The sequence below is a fragment of the Haliotis rufescens genome, unplaced genomic scaffold, assembly GCF_023055435.1.
Source record: "Haliotis rufescens isolate VD_foot unplaced genomic scaffold, xgHalRufe1.0.p SCAF_59, whole genome shotgun sequence".
Classification (NCBI taxonomy): Eukaryota; Metazoa; Mollusca; class Gastropoda; order Lepetellida; family Haliotidae; genus Haliotis; species Haliotis rufescens.
In genome coordinates, this window is record NW_025964323.1 from 258492 (window position 1) to 278395 (window position 19904).

Sequence of the window (19904 nt, forward strand, 5' to 3'; positions counted from 1 at the left end):
TAAACCATACAAATATCAGTAAATCAACCATGTAAGCAATCATCTAGTCAACGACTCTGATATGAAAGCAATTTAGGTGGGTACTGTCAATAGCACAACGCTTGTAACATTCTGGGGTAGTGGCAATTTGGAATCATGTCGCTAAATCAGTAAAAATAAACGTCCCTGCAAGGCATGTCGTTGGGTTAAACGTCTGCACAGGTGTCCTACATGTATTGTGTGAGATTTGTGCCAATAGCTGATCAGTAAACGCACCACGTGATCTGGCGTAAAGGGGATCCCCCTTGCGTGTTTTCCGGGCACACAACACAGGTAATACAGGCAGAAGAAGATCCTGCAGTTAATTACATCAACCGAGTAAGTAATGACACAATAATACCTTCTGTTTGTATTTTGTGTGGTCTCGAGTCAGTATAAGTAACGGCATGGAGGTTTCAGGAACGCCAGGCACATCTGTTGTCAAACACAGGGGGGATATGGAATCTTTCCTCGTCTGTTGAGATCAGATGGACGCAGTGATTCGATAAATTGACGATGTTCATCTAAATGTTCGTGTTCAGTCTACAGATTGTTGGTTTTCTGTGTATTTCGGACATGTATTTGATCCTACGTAAGACAGTGATGTGCTGTTTCTATAAATAGGCTATGAAATAATGGCTTGTACAACTAAAGGGAGATAACTTACTTTGCGTGTGTGTGTGTGTGTGTGTGTGTGTGTGTGTGTGTGTGTGTGTGTGTGTGTGTGTGTGTGTGTGTGTGTGTGTGTGTGTGTGTGTGTGTGTGTGTGTGTGTGTGTGTGTGTGTGTGTGTGATAATTCCTTACAGAGAGCTTTTAATTTTTCGCAAAATCTTCAACATTTCTTCCTGGTGGGATTCGTAGCGGTGGGGTAGCCTCGTGGTTAAAAAACCACGTTGATACAACGTGTGAAGCCCATTTTTCGGTGTCCCCTCCGTGATATTGCTGAACTATTGCTAAAAGCGGTGCAAAACCATACTTACTCACTCACTCTTGTTGGGATACTGAGACACATTGTCCCCGTACTCCATGCACGGCCGATAAATCCACTTACAGGGTGGTCAGGCTCTGCGACTTGATTCATTGCGTTTCATCGTGACCCGATGATGTGACCTCTGCTTTTAATCACTGGTTTGTCTGATCGGGATTAAGTAGTTCCAGGCTTGCTGTCACTTTACTACATTGCCTCAGGTAAGAAGTCAGACACTAGGAATAAACTAAACACCTGTTGGTTCAAACACATTTCGCTTTGTCAATCTGTGACATACGAGTACGAGTACTCTAACAGAGAAGTATGTGTGAGTGTGAATATGAGCGTCAGTGTAAGTGTGAGTGTGAGTGTGAGTGAGTGAGTGTGAGTGAGTGAGTGAGTGCGAGTGTGAGTGAGTGCGAGTGAGTGTGAGTGTGAGTGTGAGTGTGAGCGAGTGAGTGTGTGTGTGCATATATGCGCGAATGTGTGTGTGCGTGTGGGAGTGCGTGCGTATGACTACATGATGACCAATCCTGATTAATGAGGATTGCTCCTCCATCTTCCTGTATATTCAGGTCTTGTGACGTCATGGTGGATCCCTACATTCATACTGTGATAGTGTGATTTAAAGAAAACTTTTCTATGTCCCTGCCCTATGTATTTATTGAATGATGCTGCCCCATTGCTCAGTTCAGTGGACGAGTAAAATGGGTTCCAACATTCGGCAACAGTCCTTAGAGACAAAAAAACTAATTCGGATCACTTCCCTCAAAGAATGTCCAGCCTCCCTGACTGTTTCTGATATCCTTGCATTTCTGACAATGCCAATTGCTATGGAAACTTTATGTCAGTATTTATTTTGGAAGAAGATCCAGAGAAAGGGGCAAGTCTACAAAAAATAAATTAATATAATCGTAGTAATTTGAGCAGTATGAATTAAGAGCTGAGCTCTCGACGAGCTGTAAGAGAGTATGACGAGTTGTGTCTCTTGTTGCTGTATGTGAGCATAAGAGCATAAGATACGAAAGAATCAAAAGAACTTCTGCTCTGTTGGTATGATAGGAGAGCAATGTATAGTTACGTGTAATGAAAAAAAACACATGAAACGTTGGCGATTATTTTTAAAAAGAATATGTAAAGCCAGTGACAACTTGATATGATGTGGCTAAATATGTTGTACCACCAGCAGACAACACTCGTACTTGCAGGGCTTGTCGTTAGGATAACAGTCTGAGCTAGGGTGATGCGTGGATTGTGTGAGATTTAAGCCAGTACTTGGACAGTAAACGCACCACGTGACCTGGAAGGGTATTCCCCAGTACGTGAATCCCAGGTACAAAACACAGGTAATACAGGTAGAGGTACTGTGGCAGAATCTGCAGTTAATTACATCAACTGAGTACGTACCATCATCATTGTGGATGCAAGACGACAAAACTAACACTCGCATCAACAGGGTTTATTTTGTGACGTTAAACATAATACAGTTTAAAGTCAGAGCTATGGCTTTAGGAACAATTGGTGACAAGTTGGTGACGAGTTGGTGACACGTTGAATAGCTTTCTGTAAATTCAGAAACATTTGCCAATTTTCCTAGTATTTAACACATTCGAAATTACATCCAAATGAAGCAATAAATACATTGACTACATTGAAATTATGCAAAATTACCAAGCACACATTTGCAAATATAATGTAACAGTTTTGTGAAATATCTAAACAATTTTGCACCAAATTAATATTTTGGCATATATACAATTTCAAGGTGTTCAGAAATAAACATAAAACCTAACAATGAAAGGGAAAGGAACTCACATGTGTCTTTACATAGTTCAAATATAGCAGGCAGTAAGGTGAGAACCTGGCAGCATGGAGGTCCAATACACACTGGTGAGCATGTGCTTCAAAATGCATGAGCTTTGAAGAAGTCGCGACATGACATGTGAGCTTTGACATTGCACATGAAGGTTAAGGTCACGAGGTAGTGGAAAGTTACTGAGAACATGTAAACATTGTATACATGTATCTTAGAATTGATATATATTACGTGGAAATTGAACTTTAGAAAATTAGTGTAATAATAAAGTGTCTTAATCATTGGACCACCATGGAGAATAAGTTAAATGAATTGTAACAATTTTAACTTGTTTTCATGTCATTTCACTAACAGTTCATACTTTGAAACATTAGGAAATCTTGCATCTACACACTCAGCCTCTTAAACATACTCACGGTGTGTTTAACAGCAAAAAAACAGACCTACATAAATGCAAGATGACAATGTCATTAACACGACGTCAAACATACATTTTAATCAACTGTTTGAGGGAATGAGTAAAACGAGTTTGTGAATAGGTCTTCGCAGTTCAGAGTCTTTTGTTTTCAATATGACACTCCTGACATATCCGCTTTCGTCAGCCTCAGTTCCGGTCACACGACCCATAGACCAAGTGCTTCCGGGAAGTGTATCATCTTTTATCAGCACGATATCGTTCAATTGGAAATTGCGGTTCGGAGTGTTCCATTTATGACGTTGTAGTGTTACAAGATACTCTCTTTTCCAACGTGACCAGAAGACATTTGCCAGGTGTTGAATGCGTCTCCAGCGTCGACGTGCATAAACATCGTTTAGCTGAAATTCGCCAGGTGGGGGAATAAAGACTTTTGATTTCATCATGAGAAGGTGATTTGGCGTGAGTGGATGAAGATCGTCAGGGTCACTAGAAACTGAAGTAAGAGGTCTTGAATTCAAAATTGCTTCTACCTCACATAGGAAGGCTCTGTACATTTCATCATCCAGTTGCTGACTAAACTCATGAAGTAAAGGATTCAGGACAGTGCTGACAGATCTGATCAGCCTTTCCCACACTCCACCCATATGACTTGCCGAGGGTGGATTGAAGTTCCATCTAATGTCTTGCTGAAGTAGATGAGAATGTAACTTTGACTGATCCAAGTCATCTATTGCTTGACGAAGTTCCCTGGCGCCGCTTTTGAAGTTTGTTCCGTTGTCACAGTGGATTTCTTTAACTGGACCTCGACGAGCAATGAAGCGCCGAAGAGCATTAATGAAGGAATCTGTGTTCAAAGAATTTGCGGTTTCAATAAGAACGGCTCTACTGACAAGGCATGTAAAAGGTGCACCATAACGTTTGAGGTAATTACGCCCTTCTTTCACAACATGTGGCCCAAAGAAGTCAATACCTGTAAATGTGAAAGGAGGCGCTGGGTTGACACGGTTGGCTGGAAGTTCTGACATTAGTTGTACACTTGTAGGCATTTAAATCTCCTGCATACAACACATTTGTTGAGAACTGACCTTACAGCCGAGTTTCCGTTTGGAATCCAGTATGTTTCTCTCAAGGCAGACAACACATGATTACGACCTGCATGGCCAAGTTTATCATGGATCTGTTGAATGATCAAGGTAGCTACGTGGCTTTTACGGGGCAAGATAATTGGATGTTTGACAAGATCAGGCACATTTGCTTTGCTTAAACGACCACCAACTTGCAGCAAACCATCGTTGATAAAAGGATTGAGCTTTTGAATGGAACTGGTCTTTGGTAATTTGACATGTGCTCGGCCTCTTTCCTTTGCTGTGCTCTCAAGAAATACTATTTCAGACTTGTAAGTGTTCAATTGGACAAATCTAAGAATGTTTCTTTCAGCTGATGCAAGCTCTTGGACGGTGAGGGGTTCATTCGTTGCAGTGGATTGATTCTTCAGACCGCTTGATGATTTCGATTTCTTGACCTGAAGATGAGCACAGAATCTGCGGTAAATTGCAATAGCTCTTTTTAGACGATAGCATGAAGAATAATGATTGATCAAAGTATCTACTGTCTCACTATCAGCATTGGCAGCTTCTTCTGACTGTACCATTCCAGCATATTCGTGGCAATCAGAGACTGGCCATTTGTCTTCAGGAGTTCCAAGAAACTGTGGTCCATCAAACCAGAGTGTTGACTTGAGAAACTGCTTACAACTTGAGCCTCTAGAAGCAATATTTGCTGGGTTACCTTTTGAATCAATGTACTTCCATTGCTGGGGCTCGCTGTAATCTCTGATCATCTTCACACGGTTTGTCACAAAAACTGGAAATCTGTTCCGCTCATTGCTGATGTAGTGAAGAACGGTTGTGGAGTCGGTGTAATAAGTGACTTCATCACTACTGAAGTCCAACTCATGCAGCAAAAACTGACCAAGTTTAACTGAAGCTGTAGTTGCTGTCAGTTCAAGCCTTGGGATGGTCAGAGTTTTCAAAGGGGCTAGCCTGGCTTTGCCTAGTAACAGAGCAGTGAGTATGTTATCTTGGTCATCACATAGTCTAAGGTAAGCTGAACATCCGTACCCGGTAGTACTAGCGTCAGAAAAGATGTGCAATTGTCTGGAAACAATTGTGCCAAAAGGAGAAGGCTTGAAGCAGCGTTTAACAGTTAAGCCTCTTAACAATTCCAACTCTTGAAGCCATTGTTCCCATCCTCGTTTGTGCTCAGTGCTGACTTCATCATCCCAGCCTAAGGACTTGTCCTAACATAAGTTTTGAAGGATCTTTTTGGCAGGTAGCAAGACTGGTGATACAAGGCCTAAAGGATCATACAAGGAAGACATTGTAGACAAAATTCCTCTCCTTGTCATTGATTTCTTCGGCAAATCTACAGAGAATTTGAAACTATCTGACTTTATATCCCACTACATACTAAGCGCTCGTTCCATAGGAATGTCATCATAGTTCAAATCAATTGTTTGGATTTCCTTAGAACAATGTTCAGTGGGAATGGATGCCAAAACAGTTTTGCTGTTACTAGTAAATTTGGTAAGATTAAATCCCCCTTCTGCGCATGCAGATTGCAAATTGGTTATCAGCTCAACAGCTACTTGGTTGTTTTCAACAGACTTGAGACAGTCGTCTACATAAAAGTTCCTTAGCAGACGTAAATGTTCACTTTTGCCTTTCTCCGTAAGAATTCTCTGACGTACTGGACGTTGTGAAGTGTCCTTATACTCTTCACCTCCCAGCATGTCCCAGTGTTCGTCCTCTTCTACAGGATTGGAAACGTCCGAGTAGTCCCGCATGTCTCTTGTAGCCATGACTCTTATAACTTTTAAGAATACAGATGTCACTTTTCAACAATTAACACCTGTTGTGCGATCAATTGCTTTACGGTTAAACGTTAAATACATGTACTGTTAAGCAATAAACAGTTCAAAATAAACTTCAAACGTATCCCGGACTGTGACTGATAACCGTTTTTAACAGTCTAGGATGAGTGTGTACTGGCCTCCATTACGGTAAGACGTTCAATATTCTGCCATTTTACCAACAATTACACCCTACTGTCTGTATATTTTTCTGAACTAATGTGGATGCAAGACGACAAAACTAACACTCGCATCAACAGGGTTTATTTTGTGACGTTAAACATAATACAGTTTATAGTCAGAACCATGGCTTTAGGAACAATTGGTGACAAGTTGGTGACGAGTTGGTGACACGTTGAAGCGCCGACAAGTTAATGAGGTTCAGAAAACTACAATAAACAATAGCTTTCTGTAAATTCAGAAACATTTGCCAATTTTCCTAGTATTTAACACATTCGAAATTACATCCAAATGAAGCAATAAATACATTGACTACATTGAAATTATGCAAAATTACCAAGCACACATTTGCAAATATAATGTAACAGTTTTGTGAAATATCTAAACAATTTTGCACCAAATTAATATTTTGGCATATATACAATTTCAAGGTGTTCAGAAATAAACATAAAACCTAACAATGAAAGGGAAAGGAACTCACATGTGTCTTTACATAGTTCAAATATAGCAGGCAGTAAGGTGAGAACCTGGCAGCATGGAGGTCCAATACACACTGGTGAGCATGTGCTTCAAAATGCATGAGCTTTGAAGAAGTCGCGACATGACATGTGAGCTTTGACATTGCACATGAAGGTTAAGGTCACGAGGTAGTGGAAAGTTACTGAGAACATGTAAACATTGTATACATGTATCTTAGAATTGATATATATATTACGTGGAAATTGAACTTTAGAACATTAGTGTAATAATAAAGTGTCTTAATCATTGGACCACCATGGAGAATAAGTTAAATGAATTGTAACAATTTTAACTTGTTTTCATGTCATTTCACTAACAGTTCATACTTTGAAACATTAGGAAATCTTGCATCTACAATCATAATACATCATTTTACACTCTGTATCCATAATAAGTCATCCTGTGTCGGCATCAGTCATCACAGTAGGCGTCTGTTGTCGACAACAGGGCGTACATGGTGGCTGTACTCAGCTGGTACTTTCATGTGTAGTTCAGATGGACGAATGGATCGATAAATGATCCTCGTAATCCAAATGATGGTATTCAGTATTAAACGTACACAGTTATATTTTTACTGTGTATTTAAGATAAGTATTTGATCCTGCGTAACAATGACGATGTCAACACGGTAGTTATGAGCTGTGTCTATAATTAGACAATAACATTACAAGCTGTCAACCGATCTGGAGGGGTATAGGTGTGATTTAACCTGCGCGTGAGCATATGTAAAACTATGCACCCAAACGCTACTTATGCGAGATAAGCAAGTTACCTAAGATGCATTACGATTGATTTCTCAGCGGGTTTCACGAGCCGGTAACATGCAAAATAATAAGCCCAATAATGTCGCCTAGGGTCGGCAAAAGTAACCGTATATCAGGAACGCAAGGCCGACATGTTGTCAAACACGGGGGGGGGGGGGGGGGGGGGGGGGGCATGGAGTCTGTCCTCGTCTTCAGCGATTACATGGACGCAGTGGTTCGATACATTGACGATGTACAGTACAGTTTTTTAGTTTTCTGTATTTTTCGGACATGTATTTGATCCTTCTTAAAATGACGAAAGCTGTAAAAATAGTTCTTTGCTGTGTCTATAAATAGACTAAATAATGGTTTGTACAACTAAAGGGAGATAACTTACCTGTATGTCACTTCACGGTTCGCGGGTTGTCAACATTGAGTCCTAACATAAGAAGGCAGCTACACACTGCCGAACATTTACACGCCTCGACATAGATTATTATTCACAAAACCATATACTTTATACATAAGTATAGATGCAGGTACGTAGGTATGTATGAATGCGTATGGATGCACGTGCGTGTATGTGTATGTCTCTGTGTGTGTGTTTATTTAAACAGTGATAGCAGCTAATAAACTCTTTAAGATATGTTTTAATTTTCCACACAATCTTCAAAGTTTCGTCCTGTTGGAATGTTGAGAAACATTGTCCCCGTATCCTATTCATGTCGGACGAGTCCACTTCGGGGATAGGGTGGTCAGGCTTTGCACGTCCTTTAAGTCACAGGTTTGTCCGTTCCATTCACTTTAGTACAATACTTTAAGTAGGAAGTCAGACACTAGGTTATCACTTAACACCCGTTCATACAAAGACATTTGACATGTCGCCTTATCAATCTGAGACATTTATATTCCTAGTATATTCATTCAGTGTCGTCTTGGAAATACATGGGGTGTAAGTATTGTTCACACATTCTCGACATGAGACTTCATGCTTGTGTTATACCTATTCCTATCTCCCCGGATATAATGATGAATAGAATATAAGATAATAAGGCGAACAACTCCAAAGCATAGAGGGGCGTGTTTAAAGCGTATGAGAATGGTGGTAGGGTAGCCTTGTAGTTAAAGCGTTCGCTCCTCACAACGAAAGTACAGGTACGAATCCCGACCAAGGTAAAATGAGTGAAGCCCCTTTTTGGCGTCTCACTCCGTGATATTGCTGGAATAGTGTTAAAAGCAGCGTAAAACTATACTCACTCAGTTACTCAAGGCGCATGACATCATGACCTCTTCAGTGGAGTAGTGAAATTTTAAACTGACATTCTCAGCTCTGTTACAACCCGTTTTTAATAAAGTTGCAAAGTGTAATAATTATTACAAAACGGGTTGCTATGTGCATTTCACTTTGTAATAAGACTCTCAACCCGTTTTGTAATAATTATTACACTTTGAAACGATTCAAATGTTAGGTCAACTTTTCATCCAAAGTAGATATGATGACAACCAATCTTAACGTAAAGACCGTTTGTGTTCCTGATTGAACTTATAAGCAAGTTATGGGTGCCAATTGAACACTTTCAGCATCTTTCACCAAGTTTATTACACTTTGCAACTTTATTACAAAACGGGTTGCTATGTGCATTTCACTTTGTAATAAGACTCTCAATCCGGTATGTAATAATTATTACACTTTGAAACGATTCCAATGTTAGGTCAACTTTTCATCCAAAGTAGATATGATGACAACCAATCTTAACGTAAAGACCGTTTGTGTTCCTGATTGAACTTATAAGCAAGTTATGGGTGCCAATTGAACACTTTCAGCATCATTCACCAAGTTTATTACACTTTGCAACTTTATTACAAAACGGGTTGCTATGTGCATTTCACTTTGTAATAAGACTCTCAACCCGTTTTGTAATAATTATTACACTTTGCAACTTTATAACAAAACGGGTTGTAACACAGCTCCCTTGAAGGTATACAACGGTACCTACCTGTCGGATACTGCCGAGTCGTTCTGTGATATACCCTGGCATTATTGAGTAAACATTGTGTGATAGAATCCCACTATATAGTTCATATAAGAACGAAGACTAACTATGAAACTTATTAAACCCAATGCAAATTTCATGATGTAAAGCCTATTGTATAAAGAAGTGAGTGAGTGAGTGAGATTTGGTTCAACGCAGCTGTCCACAGTCAGTCATATCACGGCCTATCAGCTTACAATTTGTGAGGAAAGCCCGAAGTGACTCGATCACAGGTTTACTTCCAGTGTAAGGGAGGCAACTCTGCACTGCGAACAGTCGTGTTGTTGACAACTGTTCTTCCTGATCAGTATTGACACAAAAGTAATAAATTGTTTTTACTTTGATTTTTCTAAATACGGATTGATACAAAAGTAACACATTGTTTATCATGCATTCCGCTTAACATCCCAATATCACTGACCTTTATTTTGATGTTATATGAATGCATTGTGTCAGGACCTTGAAGTAACGAGCTCCATCATTGAGCGAGGGATCGAGGTGGATAAGAATGAAAGCAAGAAATCTTCTGATAAAACGTGTTTATTTATTAAAACACATGTATGTATATGGAATGGCAGTACCTGAGATTCGAACACGAGTTCTAGCATCAGATTCATAATGAATATCTATCAGGGGGACGCCATCAAATGCAAGTGATGGTGCACATGGGAGGTGATGAAAACTTTAAAGTTATCTAACCTGACCGCCAGATGCACTTAGCCGCCTCTTACAACAAGCACAGGTAGTTGGGTGTCTTTCGTCTAACCCGGAAAGAGTGAGTGAGTGAGTATGGTTTTGCGCCGCTTTTAGCAATATTCCATCAAGATCACGGCTGGGGACACCCGAAATGGGCTTCACACATTGTACCCATGTCGGGAAATGAACCCGGGTCTCCGGCGTGACGAGCGAACGCTTTAACCACTAGGCTAACCGAGCGCCCCTACTCTGAAAGAACATCAACATTATCATATATTTCACAAAACAGGAACACTGAATAAATGATAAACTGTCGATGTAAAATGTATGTCGGTAGGTTAAACCCTTTGTGTGGTAATGCAGCACCAACTCTCGGGGGCACGGGTGGCGCCGCGATTCGCTGTGCAGAGTTGCGTCCCTTGGGCACGCCGGAAACCTATGATTGTGGGTTCGAATCCTGCTTCGCCCGGATTATGTTTCCAGGTTTGTCAGCACCATACCCGTGCTCGTTGGTTTCACCGAAGTGGTAAACGTCCGAGACCTGCATCACTTTTCTCCCACATTAAGCTGACACGCCGCGATATAACTGGAATACTGTTAAAAGCGACGTTAAACCCAACTTACTCACTCACTCGTGAACACCAGTCACAGTGATCACTTGCAATGTGTCCGGCCTCCTTGACATTGTTTGATTAAAGCAGCAACTACCGTGACGAGTCAAATCACGCCCCAGTGGTCTACCCTACATGTACACTCCCTGCTATGTCTACTGTGTGTGTCAAGCTGGAGCCAAGCTGTGTAATTGTATGACGCATGCTCTTGTCACAAATCTAATCGCATGTCACGTGTTCGTGTGTAGGTGATTCCCCTTATGAATTATCCAGGTGAATCATGCATGTACATCCTATGAGCTAACAAATCATGTTTTAGGAACCACTTGTGTGTCTGTTGTCAAACACTTGAGAGGCGTGCAGGCTGTTCACGTCAGTCAATATTGATGGACTATTGATTCGATCAGTGGTCTTCATAATGTAATTGTTTATATTCCATGACCGACGTTATTGGTTTACCTAATTTGTATTTTAGACGAGAATTTGATCCTGTTGAAAAATGTCTTTGTCCTAGAAATTAATACATGCTGTCTTCATACAGAAATTGACTTGTGTAGGGAGATAACTAAGTCATGTAGCTCCAACATGCTCTAATTAAAGGGGAACTGGGATGGCCCTTCGGTTGAAGCTTAACCTCGATACCCACAGTAATGAACATAGAGGCGCAAACTTCATATGACATGACATGCATCAACCAAGTCAGCGAGCCTGACGACCCGATCCCGTTAGTCGATTCTTACGACAAGAATCGTTGCCTTTTAAGCATGTATTGCTGAAGACCTTTTCTACCCCGGATCTTCGTGGGTCGAAATAGAATCACGAAATAACGCGATGATTAATAAACAAAGACAGCGGATTGTATGCTTATACTTATAAAGTGAAAACAAGACATTTCGCAAATGAGGATTATTACTAACAGTAACCTCCATTTTCCAAAAGATAAACTGAGTTTTTGATCACGTGGTTACAATCCGACTGAGGTGACTTCAAGCGACTATATTTAGCAGGACGTGCCCAGGACGAATTGAAAGAAAAGTACGTGCACATGTAATATTTTAAGCGCTTTTGACCAAGATCACTGCTAAATATAACCGCTCGCGGTCACCTGACTGTCGATTACAACCCGGATTGTAACATTTTCAAATATGTTTCCCTCGAAGAGTATACTTGTTGATGGCGCCACTGTGTATAAATAGTTTAGGGTCATAGAACAGATCGGCGACGAGCATGCATCAGGTGCCTGAATTTGTGAGTAAATAGTTTACAGTTACTATGCAGGAATGTTCGGCTTATTTTTGAATATTTCTTATCAGAGTCATGGCCGTCAGACCGTCGACAACGTTAGTGATGGACACACAACAGGGGGGAATGCAGGTCGGCGACAACAACAACATCTCTTATAGCAACTGTCACATCACCAACATCACCCACGTCCACAACAATTGCAAACAGTGTCATCCAACAGAGGAACATGATGTGACACAAGGTAATGTTCCCCATACAAAACTAAAGACACGCTGTGACCTTACTAAATACTGGTCAAGTTGACTGACTCACTCAGTCAATATACAAGACGACGTGAATGGGGTTTTACATACTAATAGACCCGTGAAGATTCCGGGGTAGAATAGGTCTTCAGAAACACATGCTTGCCGTAAAAGGTGACTATGCTTGTCGTAAAAGGCGACTAACGGGATCGGGTGGTCAGGCTCGCTGACTTGGTTGATGCATGTCGTCGATTCCAATTGCGTGGATCAATGTTCATGATATTAATCACTGGATTGTCTGTTCCAGACTCGATTATTTACAGACCGCCGTCATATAGCTGGAATATTGCTGAGTGCGGCGTTAAACAACAAACCAACCAACCAACATACTAATATGAGAAAGGAAGTGGGGTTGTTCTCCAACAGAATGAATTCAGTTTAGTTCCACAATTGCTCATGCCTTCAGTGAAATTAAACATACTTTGATTACTTTTAAAAGTGAGACTGTATCAATTACTTGTCATACACATATTTGCACACTTATAATTAACTTTTACTTTGTATTCAACTTGAGTAATGCGTATTGCCTATCGTTTAGCAGCATGGGTTTGTTGGTTTAAAGAAGTAGCATTATATGTACATGAATCGGTTTTGGAGATGCATCACGTGACCTGAGATCAACTTCCACTGTGCACACGACTACCAGTGTGAGACTGGTAGACAGTGAGGGGAGAGAACTGGAGCTGGAGGATGTGGTGCTTTTTGACAATACAGCACTTGTGTCTATCTATGCAGGTGAGATAGAATATCTTTTAAAACTGCCTCTATATCTCTAGTGGCGCTTTGTTGACATACATGCAAAGACTCACTACAGACTAGTGACAAATGAGATGTAGTGAAATTGAGTTTTAATGTCGCATTCAAGATTATTTCACATCTATTGAGACATGCATGAACGGTGTGTTTACTAGTCCGGACTAATAAATGACGGTTTTACGGATTCAGCCAACTGAGAAATCATGCTGCAGTCTAACATGTATACCCCACTCAGTCACAGCACATGTATACTGACTCCAGTCTGACCAGTCCTTGGTTTTTCCCCTTAATGCCGGGCACCAGGCAGGATACACTATTTTGATGTGACGAGGCCATGGACAGTCACCGACCTTCCGCTCTCGGGGCAGATGATCTATCCACTAAACCATGGAGGTGGTCCACTCATAGAAAATGTCAAATTTGATACCGAATATTGTGTATTACCTACCTTCATTGTGATTTTTAAAAACTCCCAAATAATCTGTGATCGATCTTTAGTGAAATAGCGTGATATGACCCACTAGCATCTGCTTGCAGAACTTTGTTACTGTTTGGATACATGACCCAGTGTTAACTGATATAGTTGAAGCATCTTTTCCCCAGTGTGGTCGCTGTGGTATGTAATACTGTGGGGGTGTTGAGGTAATATAATGCGGATACAAACGTATTTCTGACAACAATTGCCACATTTGGTATGTACTACCTTGCTACTAATAATCACCTAAATATAAATATATAAATATCAGAGATATCTCACTGCTTCATCCTGGGGTAGTTAAAATAATTACAGATATTGAAGTCTTATGTTAGTTTCCCCATTTAAGTACAGTTCGTGAAGATCAAGCGTAATGACTGATCATTAAGTCCTTTTATTGCTTAAATACTGCTACAGTGTTGTAAAACCTCACTCACTATCATCAGTTCATGCTTCTTAGTGTCAGAGGCTTGAATACAGTGATAGTAGTAATTTTAAGATAACCCTGTTTGATTCTCCGAGATCAAACTAGATGATCGCCTTTCTCAGTTACCTGATTCTACGAGACTATGTTACCAAGTATGCCAGTCTAAATGTATACGAGATATTTAGTTTCTAATATATCACCCTCACAACAGTTGGTCACCCCTCTATGACTGTATGCAGTGTGTAAACATGTGACCTACCTCTAGGTGTGTATTGCAGGAGACGGGATGAATATCATGCAGGATGAAGAGACTGGCAAGATCGTCCTAGAACCAATAAATGTGGAGGAACATTTCACTTCATTTCCATTTTTGTAAGTGCGACGATCCCATGATGTATGCTGTTCACTTCAGTTGTGTAATCTACCTGATTATATGTTCTAATTTAAGCAAGATCAACAAGTCTTAGACATCAAAATTCTTCTTCAATATTGCATTCAGCGGCGCTGTATATGGTGTTTATGATTTCCATTGAGTTTCTATTATTCTGTATGCTAGATAGATCGGGCCTGTTAAACTATATGACAAACTGCATGCGTTACAGGCAAGGTGAAACTGGTGTTATTCTTAATTACTCTAACCTTGTGAATATTGTTAATCTGTCTTCTTGACAGCTATGGGTGTACTTTTCATGTAACGTTCGCATAGCTTTCTTATCTGTCCCTTTGAATGGATATCAGTCCCCAATTATTAATCATATTAATCCCACTTTGAAACAAGACATCACACAATGGGAAATGTTTTACAAAAAAACCATATTTATTTCTTCTAGTATCATTATCAAAAATATGCACACGAATACCACGTGATCTCTGACTAATATCAAGGTGTGTATCATTGAATACATAATCAATATAATGAGTACATTATTTTGCCAGGGGGGGGCCGGGAGGCGGGTGGCCCAGTCGTCTAAGGCGCCGCCATTCGCTGTGCAGAGCTGCGTCCCTTGGGCACGCCGGAAACCTATGATTGTGGGTTCGAATCCCGGTTCGCCCCGATTATGTTTCTAGGTTTGTCAGCACCATACCCGTGCTCGTGGGTTTCACCGAAGTGGTAAACGTCTGAGACCTGCATCACTTCGGGCTTTCCTCCCACATTAAGCTAACACGCCGCGATATAACTGGAATACTGTTAAAAGCGGCGTTAAACCCAACTCACTCACTCACTATTTTGCCATGGCAAGTAATGTAAGATGGTGTAATGATAAGTCCGAATGAATGTTCCATCGCTGCTTTGAACAGCATGATCGTTGCATGTCAGTTACATGTGGACGGTCAGCCTAAGGTGACGGAGCTGATTGTAAAGCATTGGCAATCCTTGTTCCCAGGTAATAGGTTGATGTTCAAGGGTCATCCAGAACTATCTTTATATCTGTAACAATATGAAATACGCCTAATCATATAATTATCATCATATCTTACGTGATTGTGTAAGAATATTACATTGTGTTTTGTCAGTACATCTGCAGGAAATATATTTATACTGTTATGTTAGTATCTATTAACCGCCTGTAGTCTAAACTCATCAATGTTGGAGTCATTGATAGAAGCAGGGTAATATTTAGATATTTATTAACTGTTATTAAAGTATTTTGTTTGTTTGAAGGCATCAATGTTGGATTGCTTAACAAAGGCGGGATATATTTGGGCATTTATTCTAACATCAAGCATGTTCGATATTACATCAGTTTGTCATGATGTTGAATGTTGTCCATCACAAAATACAATAAAAAATGCAATACAATTTATCAGTTTGCGTACAACGTTGTACATAATCAACGCATGGCCCAATATAAACATTGTGTGTACTATGACGGCTTTAATATACACATTCACGCAAAGGTTAATCAATGGTCAGGTTAACTCCGAACAGTGATTCTGAGAAATGCCGAGTAACAGACCCAGAGATCCCTGCGCTAGGTGTGGATAAGTCTACCGGTAGTGTCTTTATATGATACTGTCGCCTGTACACTCTTACTTCAGGCCGCTCTTGTTAACTCCAAGTTGTATAGGTCTACTGCCTGTATCAGTTTCATTTATTTCCCCAGACATTTACTAACACGTATCTTTAATAGATATTAGCATCATATGCATAATATCAGAGTAATGTATTAACTAACGGGAGATTGTATATATTTTGTAAATAAATATCTTTCAGCAAATTAAGGAATACACACGTTTTCCCATGGTAGTGTATCATAATAAAAATCGATCTTTCTCCTGGCTGTGATCCGTTTGAGTTTAAAGAACAATATTGGTTGAAGCGGCAGTAAAATGTTAAGTGAACGTCAAACAAGTCGAACATGTACTGTTGCCCACATCAGCACTCTATTTTCAGTGTTGTATATATTGGTCTCAATTCACAGGTAGATTGTATATAAAAATATCCTGACAGCATGTAATTAGTGACATGTTGAGCTACAGCTGTAATCTATGCCGCACATGTTCACAGATAATCAGTAGATGGGCATGGTTTGGTTATGTTATGGACACAACTCTTACATGGAGGGCAGAAGACACGGGAGGGGAAACAACCTTACAACATGTGTGTACATGTACTCACTCCGTACTTTATTTCAGTGCGGGACAGAAGTACAGCGGGAGACAGGCGCTACAGAGAGCCAAGGGGAAGGTCGGCCAGGTGTTTCATGGTCATTACTTGGACTTTGTGTGTTGGTGCTGCTGTGGCATGACATTTACAGAGGTAGGAGGGCCAGGAGTCACTCTGATCCCACTCACGGCTGACTTTATACTGACTTATGTTGAAGAGTGAGCCTGACGTGGATGGTGTTGCTAAATATGTTGTAACTATACAATCACTACACAAACTGTGTCCCAATGTTCAAACTCGTACATTGTCAGTGGTTTCATTTGTACCACTATTCTACCTGTGTCCCTATGTTTATACAAATATCTATATTGGTTTCATTTGTACCACCCCCCTACCTGTGTCCCTCTGTTTATACATATATCTATATTGGTTTCATTTGTACCACCCCTCTACCTGTGTCCCTCCGTTTATACACATATCTATATTAGTTTCGTTTGTACTACCACTCTAACTGTGTCCCTATATTTATACACATATCTATATTGGTTTCATTTGTACCACCACTCTACCTGTGTCCCTAAATTTATACACATATCTATATTGGTTTCATTTGTACAACCACTCTACCTGTGTCCCTCTGTTTATATACATATCTATATTGCTTTCATTTGTATCACCACTCTACCTGTGTCCCTATATTTATACACATATCTATATTGCTTTCATTTGTACCACCCCTCTACCTGTGTCCCTATATTTATACACATATCTATATTAGTTTCATTTGTACCACCACTCTACCTGTGTCCCTATATTTATACACATATCTATATTGCTTTCATTTGTACCACCCCTCTACCTGTGTCCCTATATTTATACACATATCTATATTGCTTTCATTTGTACCACCACTCTACCTGTGTCCCTATATTTATACACATATCTATATTGCTTTCATTTGTACCATCACTCTACCTGTGTCCCTATATTTAGACACATATCTATATTGGTTTCATTTGTACCACCCCTCTACCTGTGTCCCTTAAATTATACACATATCTATATTGGGTTCATTTGTACCACCACTCTACCTGTGTCCCTATATTTATACACATATCTATATTAGGTTCATTTGTACCACCACTCTACCTGTGTCCCTATATTTATACACATATCTATATTGCTTTCATTTGTACCACCACTCTACCTGTGTCCCTATATTTATACACATATCTATTTTGCTTTCATTTGTACCACCACTCTACCTGTGTCCCTTTATTTATACACATATCTATATTGCTTTCATTTGTACCACCATTCTACCTGTGTCCCTCTGTTTATATACATATCTATATTAGTTTCATTTGTACTACCACTCTACCTGTGTCACTATATTTATACACACATCTATATTGCTTTTATTTGGAAGATTACCCTGCCTGTGGTACACATCTTTATTCATATTAACATAAGTGTTTTACGTGACGAGTTGAACAATCATATGGATGACTTCATTTTCACTTCCTTTTTCAATGGATAAGTAATTATTTTGCTTATAGTTGACAAATTGTTTTGAAATAGCGACATAACAAAAAATAATTCAGTGATCATTTCCCTGTGGTTAGTATTATGTTGATATTTCTTAAGAAATAAATATTGTCCCCCATCAATAGTTTGATGTAAAAGTTTGCAATACAATAAACAAACCTTGTGCTTTTTTAAGGTTTACTTTGATTAGTGCATCTATAATCGATTTAAGATAGATCTTACCCTGGGTAATTATGATACTCCAATATATTTATACGACATGTATCATAGATAGGTTATCATGAAGCCAGCACACATTCTTTGTTCTGCTACCTTTTCGATATATATTTCAGCTATAATGCTATCAGTACCTGCCTTACATACACGTGTGTTTGCTGTTGCAGTGGATAATACATAAAGGACTACAGGACACCGCGCCTTTTGCAAGATATGTACAGCAACGTAAGGCTGGTCACTGAATGTAACTCAAAAACATTCCTACGTGCACCAGTGACCTGCTCCAATTGTTCACCAACTGACCACTGACCTGCTCCTTCTGCTGGCCCCTCAACATCCCCGTTTCAGACCACAGCTCACACAACACATAACCAACTGATGACCTTACTTATGACTTACTTATTATTCTGAATAATACCATTACATGTGTAACGCGTACAGGTGTTATTCATGTCGAGTAAATATTGTAAACTCGTCAGTCCGTACACCTATCAATTTAGAAAGAAACGTTTGATGATTCTTCCATTCGTCATTGTCAATTCATGTTGTCCCATTACTCAATGTCGATATGTATTCACTGTACTATCATGTACAAATATATGACTATATTGTTGTCCTATCCTGCTTCATGCAGACCGCCTCCGTGGTCTTTTGGATATAGCGTCTGCCTGGAGAGCGAAGGCCATTGATTCTATCCCCGACCGCATCATACAAAAATGCGTTATAACATGGTACTTGTTGTTTCCCAGCCTGACTATAGACACAATGGGTGTTATATGAGTCCGTACTGTGTGTCTGAGTTGGGGATTCATGTTGAAGCTATAGCCTGGTATCTGAGTGGGCTGGCACAATATAACTTTTAAAGCCCGGACTAGACTCTGAACCGATCATTTGCACAGTCGTTCCATGATTGAAAGCAGGATAGTGTGTATGGTTTGTATAATTTGTGTTGAAACACGAGAACAGTATGTGATAATGCCAGAACATTGTATATTTAGGATGTCACAACGTGATGGCGCTACATCATCAGAACAACAAATGATCGCATCTCTGTCAGTAATCGTTACACGTATACATCTTACCTAGCTGTCCTCTGTTGTGATTACTCGTTGTATATAGGAGACAGTCGCCATATTGCTGCTATAATGCCGACGTACTCACTATAGGAGACCTGTTAATCTTATTACACAAGTTATTGTTCACTGGTTTGTCCTCGCCTGATGTTTTCCAAGCAATTCATGGTGATACGATGTAGCTAGAAGACGTTCTCTGTATATAAATAGTTAGCAAGCGTATCAGTAGGAGTAACACTATATTTTGTGTACAATATGAAAATAAAGATCTTTTCATTTCCATCTTTATCCTCAGTATTTAGAAGTGGTCGCATTGCTGACTGAGTACTGATAATGAAACA

General features: G+C 39.9%; 1 protein-coding gene across 1 annotated transcript in view; it reads left to right on the forward strand.

Annotated features, from left to right (window-relative positions):
- Window positions 1-19843, forward strand: part of LOC125371675 — a 58186-nt gene extending 38343 nt beyond the window's left edge. Inside the window, exons 2-6 of the mRNA XM_048385453.1 lie at window positions 12227-12399; window positions 13058-13195; window positions 14397-14490; window positions 16756-16879; window positions 18658-19843. Of these exons, the coding sequence (XP_048241410.1) occupies window positions 12231-12399; window positions 13058-13195; window positions 14397-14490; window positions 16756-16879; window positions 18658-18732 (600 nt within the window). The 5' untranslated portion in view covers window positions 12227-12230 and the 3' untranslated portion in view covers window positions 18733-19843. The remainder of the gene's footprint in view (window positions 1-12226; window positions 12400-13057; window positions 13196-14396; window positions 14491-16755; window positions 16880-18657) is intronic.
- The last annotated feature ends 61 nt before the right edge of the window (window positions 19844-19904 follow it).